The following is an 18,750-nucleotide window of genomic DNA, read 5'->3' on the forward strand; positions in this document are numbered from 1 at the left end:
AAACATGATCTAAAACAGTTTTGTGTCATCAATCATTTGCAGGGACTCTTTAATTTACAAGTCGAAGGTGTTAATCAAATGGTTAGTTCCCAATTGATCAGTAATTCCACAGTCAACATGATTGAAATCCTGATTTAGTACCAATGTCAGGTTGACGTGTTTCTCCCCGTCAGAAATATCCTATGGAATCAGTATGGGGAATTAAAGAACCCAAATACACACTGCAATGCTCAAACTTTTTCCTCAATGTTGTTTCGCCCTGCCTTCGTTGATGCACCGTTTTGTGCTGCTGGACATTGTGCTAGACATTGTCTCTCCCTAGTGGCAAAACTAGTACTTTGCACCAAGGCCTCAGCTGAACCTCAGCAGTGTCCTTACAGAACAAAATTATAAACGCAACTTGTAAAATGTTGGTTTCATGAGCTGAAACAAAAGATCCCACGAATTATCCATACGCACAAAAAGCTTAACTCTCAAATGTGCAAACAATCCCTGTTTGTGAGCATTTCTCATTTGCCAAGCTAATCCAGTCACTTGACAGGTGTGGCATATCAAGAAGTAGGAGTATTTCTGTCTATAATAAAGTCCTTTTGTTGGGAAAAACTCATTCTGGTTGGCTGGGCCTGGCTCCCCAGTCACGTTAAATCCATAGATTGGGGCCTTATGAATGTATTTCAATTGACTACTTTCCTTCTATGAACAGTAACTCCGTAAACACGTTGAAATTGTTTCGTTTATTTTTTTTCAGTATGGTTGAAAATGAACTAAACTTGCATATGTTACCTATGTGAATAGGACTGCAATGCCATTAGATACCCACTGTCTGTCAATAGAGAAGGCCTACAGTGGAAAGAACTCAGAAACTCAGACAGGCCTATACACATATCTAATGATAGTTTGTTGCAGATGCACTTCCTAGATTTTTTTGTGCGAGATATCAATTTGAGGTAATGAAATTTAAGTTTAAACGGGATACGTGTGTTCTGTAAATAATTATTTTCAGTGTTCAGACTGGCTTTTGAGTGTCTCGTGCAACGTTTGCCGAATCGGAACTAAAAAATGTTGAACCTGCAAGATGGGTCAGCAACGTTGACATAAAAAGTGTGCTTTCCGTGTGTATGGAAATGTAGTTTTCTCGCTTCCTCCATTACGTTCTTTTGAATTACGGCGACACCTGCAATGCACAGCATCTCCCAGTATGCAACGGGTTGTCGCTCCCATCGGTTGGGGAGAGTCAGCAGCACACGAGGACTTGCTGGGAGTGCTGAGTCGAATCTTGCTTTCGCGTATCCCTTTACCGAGAGAAACCGGCTATTTTATTGCAAGTAAATCGAACCCATATTAGACAGAGAGGGGAAGTTTGATCAATTTTATAGGGTGACCTCAACAACGGGTTAATAATAGGGGTGGACACTAGCCAGTTCAGCAACTGCGTAACGCAAGTATTTATCCACAGTAGTGAACATCTAGCAAAGACCCACGATGGACCCGAGAGACGCTGCCCCTGATTCCTGGGAACAAGAGGATGATGTTGAGGCCCCGGTCGACGGGAAACTCGATTCCGAATTCGCCGCCCTCAACGTGAATGCCAAACCGTTTGTTCCCAACATAAATGCCGTCGAATTTGTCCCGTCCTTCTTTCAGAAAGGCCCCTCGGAAGATCCTGATTCTGGTGGTAAGTTCGCGGTCACTCACGTTTGCGTTTGGCTAGATGGTTAGCCAGCTTGTTAACTTGCTAACTTAGCTAGCTAACAAGCTCCACAACACACATGCGTCTACACTTCAGAGACAGTAGCTAGTTAACGTTAACGGCAAGCATTAGTTACCAAATTAACGGTATTTAGCTAGGCTAGTTAGTTAGCAATCGAACGTTAGTTTGTTAGTTAAGTTACTGTAACGTTAGCTGTATTCGGTAGTTGGATTGTTAATGTCTTGTTAGTTTAGCTAATATTTTCGGTAGGTTTTAACTATTAACGTTATGTTCCTAGCCACTACTTACTAACTAGTTGCCGGTTAACTTGCTTTTAGCCAACTGTCGCCGACAGTGTCTGTAGTTACATACGCTATCTAATATTAACTTTGAGGTTTTGGACATTCGAGGTTTTAGTTAACTAAGTAAAGTAGCAAACGTCAACATTTTAATAAATGTTACTTACTGCCATAACTAAGTTAGCGTTAGTTAGCCTATCCTATGTCAGTCGTGTGACAATTGTGTACCTAACGTTGGTAAGACAAACGGCCCCACATTTGTTTTTACTGTCTACGTGGGCTATGTAGTCAGAAATGTCTAGCTAAGATTTTCTTGGCCAATTGTGTGTTTTTTGGTCTATACCCTTCCCACAATGTAAGTTAGGATTTCAAGATATGTACCCAACTAGATACTGTAGATAGATAACTAGTAATTATTTGAACGGGTACAACCTTGCCCCTTATAAATTGCAAGACATGACAACTTTAGGAACTGGTAACTAGTGTTGACATTATTGGTGTGACGTGGACGATCTTTCTTTACATACGGTCCATAAGTGGAAGACACACTTGTGAACAAAGTGTCCCATTTGAGCAGACCAAGAAAGGAGAAATAACTAGTCAGAGCCATTCATAGATGTTACTCTTTTACGTTTTGATATAATGAAAATGACCTGTGGCATGTTTTGGTCAGTTCTGCCAAATCGAATATGGAGAGGAATATGTAAGGTGCTTTGTCTTGAAACATACATTTACCATCCTTTCTAGAAAAGCTTTTAGGTTGTGGTGGTTATTCATGATCTATTAGGCAATACTAACTTGTAAGTCATGAGGGGATTCAAATCTAGCTATTTTCCCAGTCTGATTTTTGACCTGCGGCTGTTTTCTTATCCTTTCACCTCAGCTTACCTGTTAACCTGCCGAACACGTCTGTACAGGCTTTCTGCTGTTGATGGACATCACCAATGTGTGTTTATACTAAAGATATTCAACCGCTCTTGAGGAAAATGGTAGCCCAGTAAAAGTATAGTAAACATCAAGCTGTTGGTGGGTTAACCTCTTCCGGGGGAGTGTTGTTGCGTATAGATGGGTTAGCTGACAATGTCACAAGTGGTTGACGCTTCAATGGCGCAGAAGTCAGATGTTGTGATTCTGGTTGGCCAGATTGCTACCAACATTGACAAGAAACTGCCATGTGGTGGAATCGTGACTAATTTCAGCTTGTTCTTGAGACCATGTCTTGTGTTAAGGTGTTTTAACTGATTCCATGTTAACTGAAATTTGCTACATAACCAAGAACTGTAACAATGTATGTGAGATCACAAGTGCTGATTGAAGAACATTGAAGAAATATAGTTTACATGTTGTCAACAATCTAAGCCAACCCATATGTTTTGCCCATAGTTGCACAGGCTTTGGTTGTTGCAAAACAACCGTCCTGTCTATAGTACATATCGCAAACCAGTTTACTGGGGGAACTGGTGTTGCAGTTTGTTGGCCTCATAAGAACTGAAGAGCGCTGGTCAGTAGATTTCACACCAAGCCCACCTTACATTTTATTTGATGAAAAATGTCTGATGAAAGAAGCGTTAATGTGAATACGCTCTACCTCTTCTTTTTTAGCTGACGTTGAAGCAGTTGTTGCCACCATGGAGGTCGCAGAAACTGCAGGTATGTATACGTGTGTGTTAAACCTGTGGTCATTTTGCTCTGTTCAGCATTATCCATGAATAGCTTAGCTAGCCTCACAATCTATGGGTCTGGCCTCTAACAAAGACCTCTGTAAATCCTGTCAACCCACTGTTCAATGTCCACCAAGCAACTGTCACTGGTATGAATCACTAATTGATGCTTGTGGGCCTCAGTCTTCTCAATTAGTAGTCACAAAGTTCTGACATGTATCTAGTACAGCTTCTAGAACACATTTTTTGTGCACATTCATTGTTGGACACTGATTTGGCTGAATTTTTTATGTTTAATTTTTTTCCTACACCTTTATTTAACTAGGCAAGCCAGTTAAGAACACATTCTTATTTTCAATGACGGGCAGAATGACAGATTTTCACATTGTCAGCTCGGGGGATCCAATCTTGCAGCCTTAGTTAACTAGTCCAACTCTATAACCACCTGCCTCTCGTTGCACTCCATGAGGAGACGCGAATGCAGTAAGCCAAGGTAAGTTGCGAGCTAGCATTAAACTCGTGACTATGATTGATTGTTTTTTATAAGACGAGTTAACTACACATGGTCGATGATATTTCTAGTTTATCTAGTGTGCCCTGCATTGCATATAATCTGACTGAGCATACAAGTATCTGACTGAGCGATGGTAGGCAGCAGCAGGCCTGTAACCATTCATTCAAACAGCACTTTCGTGAGTTTTGCCAGCAGCTCTTCGTTGTGCGTCAAGCATTGCGCTGTTTATGACTTCAAGCCTATCAACTCCCAAGATGAGGCTGGTGTAACCAAAGTGAAATGGCTAGCTAGATAGCGCGCACCCCGCTAATAGTGTTTCAGACGTCACTCGCTCTGCATGGGTAACGCTGCTTCGAGGTTGGCTGTTGTCGTTGTGTTCCTGGTTCGAGCCCAGGTAGTAGCAAGGAGAGGGACTGAAGCTATACTGTTACACTGGCAATTCTAAAGTGCCTATAAGAACATCCAATAGTCAAAGGTTAATGAAATACAAATGGTATAGAGAAAAATAGTCCTAATTCCTATAATAACTACAACCTAAAACTTCTTACCTGGGAATATTAAAGACTTGTGTTAAAAGGAACCACCAGCTTTCATTTGTTCTCATGTTCTGATCAAGGAACTTAAATGTTAGCTTTCTTACATGGCACACATTGCACTTTTACTTTCTTTGTAAGAAAACAGCATAGGCCTACACAATGTCTGAGTCATGTTTACATTTTGATTTTACACACATATTGCACTTTTATTTTAGTGTTGATTGGGTAGTCGTGTGTTTTTCCTTTAAGAAAATACAAAGTGTTGGTATTCCTGATTGTTCTCTCATTAGGTATTATGACTCATGATCCTATATGGAATTGGTAACTGTTGGCATTTCATTTTCCGCTTTACTGAACCGTGACCCCAAAACTGCAACACCCACCTAACTGGGTTTGGTGAACCGTTGCAGCCCTTGGCAACAGCGATTTTTAATATGCAAACGTTGGCTATTGGGAGGCAGAGTTCTTTATCAGTAATTATGTCGGCATATATCGAAAGATTTCATCACAAAACTGAACGTTTTGCGCCAATGCAAAGTGCAGACTACGTCTTGCTTGTGCTACAGCAATATGTTACAACAGACAGCTTTCATATATATTTTTGGAATGTTCGTTTCAATCAGCTTTCCAGAACTGAGGCAGAGAGACGAGCTACATGTCAATCAAATTGGTTGAGGGTTCACTAAAGTGTGAGTAAAGCATAGTTTATTTCACTTTTGTATATTATCTACTTCACTTGCTTTGGCAATGTTAACATATGTTTCCCATGCCAATAAAGCCCCTTGAATTGCGTAAAGAGAGACTTGAATGTGTGTGTGTGAAATAAAATGCGCAGAACATGATTCGGCTCATTCGTTTTGAGAAGTTAGAGGCGGGGGTGGAAACTCTGTATTTGTAGCCTCTGCATTTGTAGCCTCTGCCTATTTCATTTTCCACTTTACCCCAAAGCGTGCACTTAACCTTATGGAGAAGTATAATTAAAGTTTTACTGATGAAACATCTGCATACCAACCATTTGATCTCAAATCAGTTTCACGGGGATTTTCATTTAGATCTTGAGTTCTACAGTTTGGAAGTAGCCTACAGTTGTCTAAAATGATGAACAGTAACCAGGTTTCCCTCCATTTTTTAAAATTAATGTGAGTAAGTACATCCGTTAAATCTAGTGACAGGCCTGTGACTTTCAAAATATCGACAGACTAACTACGCTAGACAATGTGGGATCTTTTTGTTTGTTTAACTGAATTATATGAAATGTCGTGTGCGCAAATATTGATATAATAACCATCGTGAAGTTTGAGTCAGTCGATGACATGTTTGGTCCTCCCACTACGACTCGTTGGGAAAGCATGCGATTTCGGCCTATTAGACTACAGATTAAATAAGTTCTGAACTTCACAGGGTGGTGAAAGTAGGTGATGAGCTTCATGCTCCTTTCCTATAAATATTAAATATTCTGGTGACATGATGATCAATGCTTGGTTACTGTTTTAACAAATTTAAAATGATCTCTCTTTTTTGTCTAAATAATAATATCAGGTAGGCTATATGTGCTCTTTAGCCAAAAGCATGCAGACAGCGCTGTTGGCTAGGGCGCGCGTGCCAATTCCATTACGCATGTTTTTTTTTTGTGAGAGAAACCCATTTAACTTGTACCACAAAGGGTATTTTTATGTGCGCGGTCATCACGCACAGCCTTATAGCTGCAAGAGGTACATTTGATGGAAACGCATCTCTGGTGGGGAAATGTGCATGTTGGTTTTTATACAGATTTGAGAATGTTAGCGTGTACCCGTGGCCACTTGGATGGTAACCGAGCCAGTGAGAGGAGTTTGAAGCAGATGGTGTTAAGAAGCTGTAACTTAGCCTACCTGTGTGTTTAGTTTAAATCAAAGCACTTATTATGAGTTTTGGACAAGAGTAACTAGTAACATTATACTAGTTATTATATTATGTAGAAGACTATCATTATGTGATCTAGCAGACATTGAAATCTCTTTGATCTAACTTTATTGAATGAGCACCATTCGTCTGAGTAGAGCAGAGACCTTTCGCTGTTGGGAAGAGGGGTCCAGAATGATCCCCAGCCACTCCATTCAATTAGTCTGACTTTTCCTGTGACTGGCAAAATGACTTCAGCCTTCCTTACATCGTTTACATTAGGCTAAAAGTTGTGAATGTGCAGGATGGAAGAAAGGCTTGAAGTCCAGCCAAACATGTCCAGGGCCAGGCTGCCTTGGAGCACTCACTGACCTCTGACCCATATTCTACTGCAAGTGTTTCCTGGTCCTGGGGACCCAAAGGGGTAGACATTTTAGTTTCTCCCCTAGCATTACACACCTGCTTCCACTAATCAGCTAATTTAACCTTTGGTTAAGTGGAATCAGGTGTGTAGTTTTATTTTTTTATTTATTTCACCAGGTAGGCTAGTTGAGAACAAGTTCTCATTTGCAACTGCGACCTGGCCAAGATAAAAGCATAGCAGTGTGAACAGACAACACAGAGTTACACATGGAATAAACAATTAACAAGTCAATAACACAGTAGAAAAAAATGGGCAGTGTATATACAATGTGTGCAAAAGGCATGAGGAGGTAGGCGAATAATACAGTTTTGCAGATTAACACTGGAGTGATAAATGATCAGGTCATGTACAGGTAGAGATATTGGTGTGCAAAAGAGCAGAAAAATAAATAAATAAAAACAGTATAAAAAACAGTATGGGAATGAGGTAGGTGAAAATGGGTGGGCTATTTTCCTATAGACTATGTACAGCTGCAGCGATCGGTTAGCTGCTCGGATAGCTGATGTTTGAAGTTGATGAGGGAGATAAAAGTCTCCAACTTCAGCGATTTTTGCAATTCGTTCCAGTCACAGGCAGCAGAGTACTGGAACGAAAGGCGGCCAAATGATGTGTTGGCTTTAGGGATGATCAGTGAGATACACCTGCTGGAGCGCGTGCTACGGATGGGTGTTGCCATCGTGACCAGTGAACTGAGATAAGGCGGAGCTTTACCTATCATGGACTTGTAGATGACCTGGAGCCAGTGGGTCTGGCGACGAATATGTAGTGAGGGCCAGCCGACTAGAGCATACAAGTCGCAGTGGTGGGTAGTATAAGGTGCTTTAGTGACAAAACGGATGGCACTGTGATAGACTGCATCCAGTTTGCTGAGTAGTGTTGGAAGCCATTTTGTAGATGACATCGCCGAAGTCGAGGATCGGTAGGATAGGCAGTTTAACTAGGGTAAGCTTGGCAGCGTGAGTGAAGGAGGCTTTGTTGCGGAATAGAAAGCCGACTCTTGATTTGATTTTTGATTGGAGATGTTTGATGTGGGTCTGGAAGGAGAGTTTGCAGTCTAGCCAGACACCTAGGTACTTATAGATGTCCACATATTCAAGGTCGGAACCATCCAGGGTGGTGATGCTAGTCGGGCATGCGGGTGCAGGCAGCGATCGGTTGAAAAGCATGCATTTGGTTTTACTCGCATTTAAGAGCAGTTGGAGGCCACGGAAGGAGTGCTGTATGGCATTGAAGCTCGTTTGGAGGTTAGATAGCACAGTGTCCAATGACGGGCCAAAAGTATATAGAATGGTGTCGTCTGCGTAGAGGTGGATCAGGGAATCGCCCGCAGCAAGATCAACATCATTGATATACACAGAGAAAAGAGTCGGCCCGAGAATTGAACCCTGTGGCACCCCCATAGAGACTGCCAGAGGACCGGACAGCATGCCCTCCGATTTGACACACTGAACTCTGTCTGCAAAGTAATTGGTGAACCAGGCAAGGCAGTCATCCGAAAAACCGAGGCTGTAGAGTCTGCCCATAAGAATATGGTGATTGACAGAGTCGAAAGCCTTGGCGAGGTCGATGAAGACGGCTGCACAGTACTGTCTTTTATCGATGGCGTTTATGATATCGTTTAGTACCTTGAGTGTGGCTGAGGTGCACCCGTGACCGGCTCGGAAACCAGATTGCACAGCGGAGAAGGTACGGTGGGATTCGAGATGGTCAGTGACCACTAAGTTAACTAAATGTGCAACCCTTTGGGTCCCCGGGACCAGGATTAAACACTACGGATTTCACTGTCTCATAGTTGGAATGATGAGCCATGCTCTCTAAGTGTCAGCATGGTCTGTCATCACTACTACGGTCTTTAAAGCCCGTAGGGAGCTGAATGATTACATAATTTCAAATGTTAAATGGCTTTTTCTAGAAATCAAAGAAGGAAAATTGTATCAATGTTATTGGAATGAACTCTGACCTTAAGCTCTAATGTTCTGTAGATTTGGGATTCTGTAGTTTTGGCTGTAAAATCTTGTCAAAACTGATGCCAGAAGTTTAGCTGTAGTAACCATTAACAAGCTTCGTAGAACAATACCCTCATGGGTAAATAATATGCTCTAACTGTACTAGAGGTCGACCGATTATGAATTTTCAACCGATTATTGGAGGTCAAAAAAAGCCGATACAGATTAATCGGACGATTTTTAAAATTTGTGTGTGTGCATACACATTTTTGTAATAATGACAATTGCAACAATACTGAATGAACACTCTTTTATTTTAACTTAATATAGTACATATGGTCTTTTGGATGGGTGTTCTTAAGGTGATTCCACAGGTTGGTGGTATTTTTTTGGTTTGGCCGTTGCTGACCCCATGCTTACATCTTTATCACAAATAAGACACCTGGTTTCCCTGGTGCCAATTCCATGTAATAGTCTCACACTGGTGCTCTGCTTTTCCCTGCCATCTGTAAAACACACACAGCTCTGAAGTGACAATGACACTGAAGAGTCTGCTTAGAAGACAAATACTCTCAACTGTTTGAATAAAAATAGAGTTTAAGTTACCTGTGATGAATGTTGAAAACAAAAACTGTAATTTCTATATGCAGGAAATCCTATTTTAATAATGGACATGGTAAGAATTGACGACCAAAGTAGGAGTCATACTTCCCATGACAACTTCTAGCAAAATCTGCTAATCTTTTTTTTGTAGAGTGGATTTATGAAAATATTTTGACAAACGTTACCTTATCCTAATGAGATTTACACGGGTACCAAAACGCTAAGGCGGTTTAAGCCTGCACGAAACGGACATTATTTGAAGTAGATCAAGGCATTCTCTATGGAAGACATGAACGGTAAAATAACGAAGGAACTCCTTTCAAGTTCAGCCGCAAGTTATTACAGGAATTATAACGTGTCGACTGTTTCTCTCTAAACCATATACCTTTGACTATTACCTTTGACTATTACGAGCCTACCACCCCTCAGTCAGACTGCTCTATCAAATAGACTTAACTATAATAAACACACAGAAATACGAGCCTTAGGTCAAATCTGTAAACTATCCCCTTCGAAAACAAAACGTTTATTCCGTTCCGTATTGTATCTAATGGGTGGTATCCATGAGTCTAAATATTCCTGTTACATTGCACAACCTTCAATGTTGTGTCATAATTACGTATAATTCTGTCAAATTAGTTCGCAAAGTGCCAGGCGGCCCAAACTGTTGCATATACCCTGACACAATTTCACCTGGATAATATTGCCTGCTTACCTGGCTTTCTTTTAGCTAAATATGCAGGTTTAAAAAATATATACTTGTGTATTGATTTTAAGAAAGGCATTGATGTTTATGGTTAAGTACACACTGGAGCAATGACAGCCATTGATTGTTTTTTTATAAGATAAGTTTAATGCTAGCTAGGAACTTACCTTGGCTTACTGCATTCTCATAACAGGCAGGCTCCTCGTGAGGCAGGTGGTTAGTGTTGGACTAGTTAACTGTAAGGTTGCAAGAATTGATCCCCGAGCTGACAAGTTCAAAATCTGTTGTTCTGCCTCGTTCCTAGGCCGTCATTGAAAATAAGAATGTGTTCTTAACTGACTTGCCTAGTTAAATAAAGATTAAATATAGTTGTAAAAAAAAAAAGACCTCAACTGTACTGTATGAGTAGCTGTTTTTACATCAGACCTGAGACCAGAGGAATCTATTTTCAAACTCAAATCATGATTATTTATTCCACACCACTAATGCTCTGTTCGGTTTGTCCCTGGTCAGCCCCGGTGGAGAATGGTGACTCTGAAATGACCACAGAGGAGACATGGGACCTGAAAGGGGTGGAGCCCAATGAGGAAGAACCAGGAGGAGGGCCTGGTGGCGACGGGGGACCAATAGTTGTTGAGGAGATTCTGGAGGAGGAAGTCCTAGAGGAGGAGGAAGACGTGCCAATCATACCTAAAGTGGTTGCCCTCCCACCAGACGCGCCCAAGAAGGAACATGTGAACGTGGTGTTCATCGGTCATGTTGGTGAGTGGGGGCACATCTGCTTCTTTCTTCTTCTTTTTCATGGCTATTGCATTGGTTTCACATACTATCACTTATGTGTGTGGGTCATCTCGGTGTTGCTCTGTTATTTCTTGGTTTCATTTGATCCAATAAAACATGTTTATTGGCAGCCCTATATAACATCCATCATGTATAGTTGTCACTGTCACACCTGGATTGCTGATTGGGGGGGTCTGTCAAAGAAACAATTCTAGGGGAAACTATGCTATTGCCTTAATAGGAAACAGTGGAAAACCAGGCAATGTTTTTTATTTATTTTTCATTTAATCAGCCCTGTTACAAGGCTAGACAGCACAGGCCATTTTGTATCTGCTCTCACCACTCCCTGTTGTCCTTCATCTCTCCCTAGATGCTGGCAAGTCTACCATTGGGGGACAAATCATGTGAGTATCTCTTTCTGTTTTGGTTATGATTCATTCAGTCCAATGGGGCTTTTAACACCTGTTGCATTTCTCACCACCCCTCCACTCTTTACTCCTTCTCCTTCTCTCTTCATCACTCCCTCTGGTTATCCTCTTCCTCACTGGTAGGTATTTAACAGGCATGGTAGAGAAGAGAACTCTGGAGAAGTATGAAAGAGAAGCCAAGGAGAAGAACAGGGAAACCTGGTGAGTTACACTTGCTTTTTACCAGGGTCTACTGCAAAAAGTATATGAAATGGCATGACTGAAGCCTGTCAGTATAACAAGGGTTTAACCCCCTCCCTTCCTCTGTCTGCCAGGTACCTCTCCTGGGCCCTGGACACTAACCAGGAGGAGCGAGACAAGGGGAAGACTGTGGAGGTGGGCAGAGCGTACTTTGAAACTGAGAAAAAGCACTTTACCATCCTGGATGCGCCAGGCCACAAAAGCTTTGTGCCCAATATGATCGGAGGAGCGTCGCAAGCTGACCTGGCTGTGCTGGTGAGTCCATGGTGTCGTGCTGCTGTTTTTCAGGGGGGGGGGGGGGGGGCCGAAATAACTCGTGGCTGCAAATACCAAAATATCCAGCTGAGACAAAGATCTCTTGAAATGGTAAATATACAAATAATGATTTGAAATTAAGGAATTGATTGTAAAATACATTGTTTTGAAATCTACACAGCAATGTCATGGTTCCTTGAAATATTTTCAAAGTGTATTTCTCCTGCCTAGGTGATCTCAGCCAGGAAGGGAGAGTTTGAGACGGGCTTTGAGAAGGGTGGACAGACACGGGAGCACGCCATGTTGGCCAAAACGGCGGGGGTGAAGCATCTGATCATCCTCGTCAACAAAATGGATGACCCCACAGTGAACTGGAGCCTAGAGAGGTGCGCATTTACCATTTAGAGCACAGAAATCACACCAGGCTACGGGGAACTGGTAGTCATGAGTGCGTCCTCCAGTTTACATCAACAAGAAAACACCCATTACAGACAAGATGATCTGGCGATGGTCAAAGCCTAGGGTGGAATCCTTTGTTGATGTAGGGTCTTTGTAGAACCTTAACGGAAATCATGCATACATTGACATCATTACAAGATTTGCTCAAGATTTTAACATTTATTCTCATGTATCTGAAATCCAGCTCAAGCCACAATTTATTTTTTGTTTAACCTGAAACCTCAGGTATGAAGAATGCAAGGAAAAACTAGTGCCATTTTTGAAGAAGGTTGGCTTCAACCCGAAGAAAGACATTCACTTCATGCCCTGCTCTGGCCTCACAGGAGCCAACCTCAAGGAGCCTGTTGAGTCGTGCACTTGGTATACGTGAGTATCACCAGCTTTTACACTGCGGTTCCTGAACTGTGTTCATTAGGTACGAAACGTAAGAAAACAGTCCAAAATGGAGAGGTACCATCTGTTCTTATCCAGTAAGAAACGCTCCTTTACTTTACGGAAAAAGCAAACCATGCAATAATCTGAGTACAGCGTTCAGACAACAAATCAGCCAAAAAGATATCCGCCATATTGGGTAGTCAACATTAGTCAGAAATAGCATTATAAATATTAACTTACCTTTGATCTTCATCAGAATGCACTCCCAGGAATCTCAGTTCCACAAATGTTTGATTTGTTCATTTATGTCCAAATAGCTTCTTTTGTTAGCGCGTTTGGTAAATCCAAGCGCGTGCAGGTCCAGCCGTCGGATAAAAAGTAAAAAATATTATATTACAGGTGGAAGGAACATGTCAAACTAAGTATAGAATCAATCTTTAGGATGTTTTTGTCATAAATCTTCAATAATCTTCCAACCGGAGAATTCCTATGTCTGCAGAAAAGCAATGGAACGAGAGCTAACTCTCTCGTGACGGTCCGTCACGAGCATGTGGCACTCTGCCAGACACCTGGCACATTCCCCTCATTCGGCCCCACTTCACAGTAGAAGCCTCAAACAAAGTTCTAAAGACTGTTGACATCTAGTGGAAGCCTTAGGAAGTGCATCATAACCAATATCCCACTGTATCTACAATAGGGGCTGAGTTAAACTACAAGCCTCAGATTTCCCACTTCCTGGTTGGATTTTTCTCACGGTTTCGCCTGCCATATGAGTTCTGTTATACTCGCAGACATCATTCAAACAGTTTTAGAAACTTCAGTGTGTTTTCTATCCAATACTACTAATACTATGCATATATTATCATCTGGGACAGAGTAGCAGGCAGTTTACTCTGGGCACCTTATTCATCCAAGCTCCTCAATACTGCCCCCCTGTCAACAAAAGTTAATGAAGCCACACGAAAGGTACTATAACATTCTAATGTGAATGGATTGAATATTCTTCTGACGCTACTGTCCTGACCTGTTTATCTCCTCTCTGTCTTCCAGAGGGTTACCATTCATTCCACATCTGGACAGTTTGCCAAACTTAAACAGAGCGAGCGACGGACCAGTCAGATTACCCATCGTAGACAAATACAAGGTGAAGACGACCACATTATGAAACCTTAATATTTTTATTCTATTGCCATTAATATGGCAACCAACCCATTATATTTAAGTGTTTATTTAGATATGGTTGTCCCTTACATGACAGTATTTTAATTGTCAACAACTGTAGTGAGCCGTGTCATTCGTACTGCCCACATCAGCAGCTACACTGTACATCCTGTACATGTAACATCCTATTTCCTGGTAATAAAAAGCCTATTAAACCACACTAGTTTAAGTCTCTCACACAACTGTAGAAGACCTATTTCTGACTTGGGTTACTTAATCTGGCCTCTTTCTACTGTTGTTCCCCACTCTATAGGACATGGGTACTGTCATCCTGGGGAAACTGGAGTCGGGGTCCATCAGTAAAGCACAGCAGCTTGTCATGATGCCAAACAGGGTAAGACATTCTCCAGCATTCTGCCATGGAACATCCAACGCCCATCAGATCATTGGAGCTATAGCTAATCCTAGGTAATGGGGTGGCAAGTATCTTAAGCCAGAGTTTTTTTTTTTTTTAAGTCATGGGTATTTTCTTCTCGTATTTACCATTTATCTGTGCCACACGGTATCGCCCTCTGTTGTTTGTTTTTTTACCATAAAGGTGTTCGCTCCATCTCTTATTATGAACTTGTGTTAATGGCTGCGTATCTCTTCCATCCTCCATCCCTCCCTGTAGCACACCGTGGAGGTGTTGAGCCTGCTGAGTGATGACGTGGAGACAGACGATGCTTCTCCTGGAGAGAACCTGAAGCTGAGACTGAAGGGCATTGAGGAGGAGGAGATCCTGCCAGGCTTCATCCTCTGTAACGCTGAGAACCTCTGCCACTCTGGACGAACCTTTGACGCCCAGGTACGCCAGTCACCACGCCACCACAGATACTAAGGCAGTTGGAGTTGGACCGTAGTCCAGTCTGAATGTCGCCTTAATGGCAAACATATTGGATTTATTGGTGGTTGTTTTTACTCCGTGTTGTGTTGTGTGTTCTCACAGATTGTCATCATTGAACACAAGTCCATTATCTGCCCTGGTTACAATGCTGTCCTCCACATCCACACCTGCATCGAAGAAGTGCAAATTACGGTAATGATACTGTCATAATGTCATAACCTTCAAAAGGAACCTTCTTCATTTTGAATCTGCAATGTATTCCCTTTAAACTGCACCTGACAAATAGTGTTTTAAAGACCTGCCAGTATAGTTATTGTGATGGTTCTGCTCCACATCTAGGCCTTAATCTGTCTGGTAGACAAGAAGTCGGGAGAGAAAAGTAAGACGCGACCGCGCTTTGTGAAACAGGACCAGGTGTGCATTGCCCGTCTGCGCACCGCCGGAACCATCTGCCTTGAAACCTTCAAAGACTTCCCCCAGATGGGACGGTTCACCCTACGGGATGAAGGTACGGGCCTCTGCTATCACTGGGGCTGTTAGTCGGCGGCAGGTAGCCTAGCGTTGAGCCCGTAAAGGAAAGGTCTCCCGGTCGAATCCCCAAGCTGACTACTTGAAAAATGGCAATTTGCCCTTGAGCAAGGCACTTAACCCTGCTTACTTATATAATTCGCTCTGGATAAGAGCGTCTGTTGAATGATGAGAGTATATATGTAAAATGTTAGTAGTCCCTAAATGGCCATGCTGGAAGGAACAATGGTTTAAATGTAGTCCAAACTGAAACCAAGGTTAAAGTAGGGCTGGGTGATATACCATATTTTATGATATACCGGTGTTGATGCAGGGACCGGTTTGGGTTTTTCTTTACATACCGGTATTTGAAGGTTTGGTTTGTTAAATGTGATACGCCATGTGTAATGTCATTTTTTATAGGTTACTTCACTACTTGTCATCTCTCTGCTCTTTCTCTCCTTGCCACTTTCCATGCAGACCTAGCCACGCCCCTTGTCACTCAAGGAGCACATTTGATGTTCCTCAACCACTAGACACTTGCGTTCAGTCTGCATGGTCAATGCAGCACATGCAACAATGTTGATGACAACGATGCTGTTTTCACTTTGCTTCTTAATATAAATCCACTAGCGTTCTATAATGACACTATTAGTTTGTTTCTTACATCAGCAAACAGCTGGTTTGTCTTTTCGTAGCAAGTTGACCCTAAATCTTGTGAGACACTAATTGTTAGCCATTAATGCTAATAGCTAGCTAGCTAATAAATGTACTGAGTAAGAGCAAACGTAGCTAGCTAATACAGCCTGATAATACCAGTGCTGGTGTAGACCTAAATCAGCATGTTTGTGCAACAGTATCTTCTAAATCAAAGAGGAATATGCAAAGCAAGAATATGTTAGCTACATGAAGTAGTTAAGGGAGAACATGCAATGTAGCCAAACCTTATAGGGTTCCCTAGGAAACACGTATCAACACTTTAGTTCCTTCCCTGTCACAATAACTCCTCCCTGGCATTTTAATTTGTTGTCATCTCAAACACTGTATTCAAAGTGCCCACTATTATATTCTAACTATAGAATTAGAATAGTCTTTATATTTCCATGATTCAAACAGTTTTACTCTAATTCGCAGGTCAAGTCGCAATTGCAACATTTGGTTAAAAATAAGTCCTTGATTAAGTTCCCATATCGTGCAGCCCTACATGGCAGTATGGAAATTCTCAATTGAGCACTGGTGTAAAAATACTTTCAAGTACTAGTTAATCTGTTTGTTTTTTGTAATCTGTACTTTACTATTTTTCATTTGACAACTTTTACTTCACTACATTCCTAAAGAAAATAATGTACTTTTTACTCCATACATTTTCCCTGACACCTAAGAGTACTTGTTACATTTTGAATGCTTAGCAGGAGAGGACAATGGTCCAATTCACACACTTGACAAGAGAACATCCCTGGTCATGTACTGCCTCTGATCTGGAGGACTCACTAAACACATGCTTTGTTTGTAAATTATTGTTGAGTGTTGGCGTGTGTCCCTGGCTATCCGTGAGCAAGAAAATGGTGCCGTCTGGTTTGCTTATTATAAAGCTTTTAAAATTATTTTTTTACATTTGATACTGAAGTACATTTGATCAATTACATATACTTTTTATACATAAGTATATTTAAAACCAAATACTCTTACTGAAGTAGTATTTTACTGGGTCATTTTCACTTTAACTGGGGTCATTTTCTAGTAACATATCTTTACTTTTACTCAAGTATGACAATTGGGTACTTTTTCCCACCATTGTAATTGAGTGCAGGAGATGCAGAAATGATAAGTGCTGACATTTGTTTTGGTTGAATTGAACAGTATAAAACAATCAGAGGGCAAATGTACAACTATTTATTATTCAAAACTAAAAACAGTCATACTGTAATTTATTTATTTAAATACAGTGATAGAATATTTTGGTCATATTGCCCAGCTCTAGATTAAAGTCTGTTCGCTGTTGAGTTGCATTCGTGGTGAAAAGTACTGTTGGTTGGGGAGTGGGGTAGAGGGGATGGGTCATTCATTGGGATCCTAAAGAAGGAGAAAGTGTAGGAGGGGGTCTGAGAGTGGAGGGTCTCCACTTATGACGTTTTGATTTTAATTTAAAACTAGCCCATTTGGACATGAGTAGACGGGGGCTTTGCTGTTAACCTATGTCTCTTGTGTCCTGTCCCCAGGTAAGACCATTGCCATTGGTAAGGTGTTGAAGCTTGTTGCTGAGAGGGACTGAAGCGGTTGCATGGGAGTCCCCGGTCATAGTCCGGCACCATGGTGGGGTGAAGAGTGGGGTCAGGGGTCATCGATGGGAACACAGGCGGCGGTGCCGGCAACTCTGCTCGCGGCCCTACTCTCTTCTCTCCCCCCTTGACCTATCGATGATCAGCTTAAAAAACTTATCTGAAAAAGAAACCTGTTTTTAAGCAAATGAAAAACGAGATCAAGTACACACGAGTCAGCTTTCTCATATTGAGAGCTCAGCTATGCCATTTTTGGGTTAGGCCCTGCCCCCAAACCCATTCCCTCACACCCCTACTCTGGTCTACTCATGACTCACAATTGTTTCTCTTCGTTTTTATTTTTCTTCCATTGAACGTTTAAAATGGCAGCAGTTATCTCTGTAACCAGACAAGGACCAGGATTTGCTTGTAATACAGAAAAATATATTATTTACAAAAAAAAGATGTTTGAGAATTTAACAAGTTGAAACCAAAATGTTATTATCTTGGTTGTATAAAGGGTTGAAAATATCCACTAACTTCCCAAAATTCAGAATCAGGGGGAATAGGCAGGAAATCCAGAAACCTCCAGCCAGGATTTCTGGAAAACCTGGGAATTTTGTGAAAATTAATTAATTTTTGCAACCCTAGTTGTACATGTCTCCCATTGCTTTTACCCACTTTTGGTTTCTCTTATATGGCGTTCTGGCAGTGTGCTTGAGCGCCTTCACATGTTATTAAAGCAAACTACTATGACAATAAAATAAAAAATTGGAGAAGTGCAAGTTCTTTATTTGTGCTGTTTCACAGAAGTGTTTAACCATAGAGGAAATATATAATTAAGTTGATATGAAATTTATAATTTAATCTTTATCATGCATACCAAAAAAATTAATCTTTACCCTGTGAGAAAGATGGAATTTAGTAGAGCTGTTTCATGGCACAAGTGTGTTCAGGCAATCCTTTTCAAAGCCTAAAATACTTCATTTCAACTCATACAGAATGTGCCCTACAGCTGGATAGTTGCCTGTGTGTAATGTTGACCACTTGTGTACCTTTTGTACTCTACTAAATTACATGACCAGTAGGTGGCGCCTCTCTTCTGTCTTTAGAGTTTTACTCTAATGAATATTGTTTTAAT

At 41.4% G+C, this 18,750-nt stretch overlaps 1 protein-coding gene across 1 annotated transcript; it reads left to right on the plus strand.

Moving 5' to 3' along the window:
- The first annotated feature begins 1,192 nt into the window (after nt 1-1,192).
- Nucleotides 1,193-18,391, plus strand: LOC123998677 (eukaryotic peptide chain release factor GTP-binding subunit ERF3A-like). Its single transcript, XM_046303776.1, has 14 exons — nt 1,193-1,675; nt 3,592-3,639; nt 10,774-11,022; nt 11,411-11,444; nt 11,592-11,669; nt 11,783-11,963; nt 12,195-12,349; nt 12,648-12,788; nt 13,848-13,941; nt 14,272-14,352; nt 14,632-14,805; nt 14,947-15,036; nt 15,184-15,352; nt 17,571-18,391. Exons 1-14 carry the CDS (start codon nt 1,483-1,485, stop codon nt 17,621-17,623), a joined length of 1,740 nt encoding a protein of 579 aa, XP_046159732.1. The 5' UTR covers nt 1,193-1,482; the 3' UTR covers nt 17,624-18,391.
- The last annotated feature ends 359 nt before the right edge of the window (nt 18,392-18,750 follow it).

This window comes from Oncorhynchus gorbuscha, linkage group LG16, assembly GCF_021184085.1.
Source record: "Oncorhynchus gorbuscha isolate QuinsamMale2020 ecotype Even-year linkage group LG16, OgorEven_v1.0, whole genome shotgun sequence".
NCBI lineage: Eukaryota > Metazoa > Chordata > Actinopteri > Salmoniformes > Salmonidae > Oncorhynchus > Oncorhynchus gorbuscha.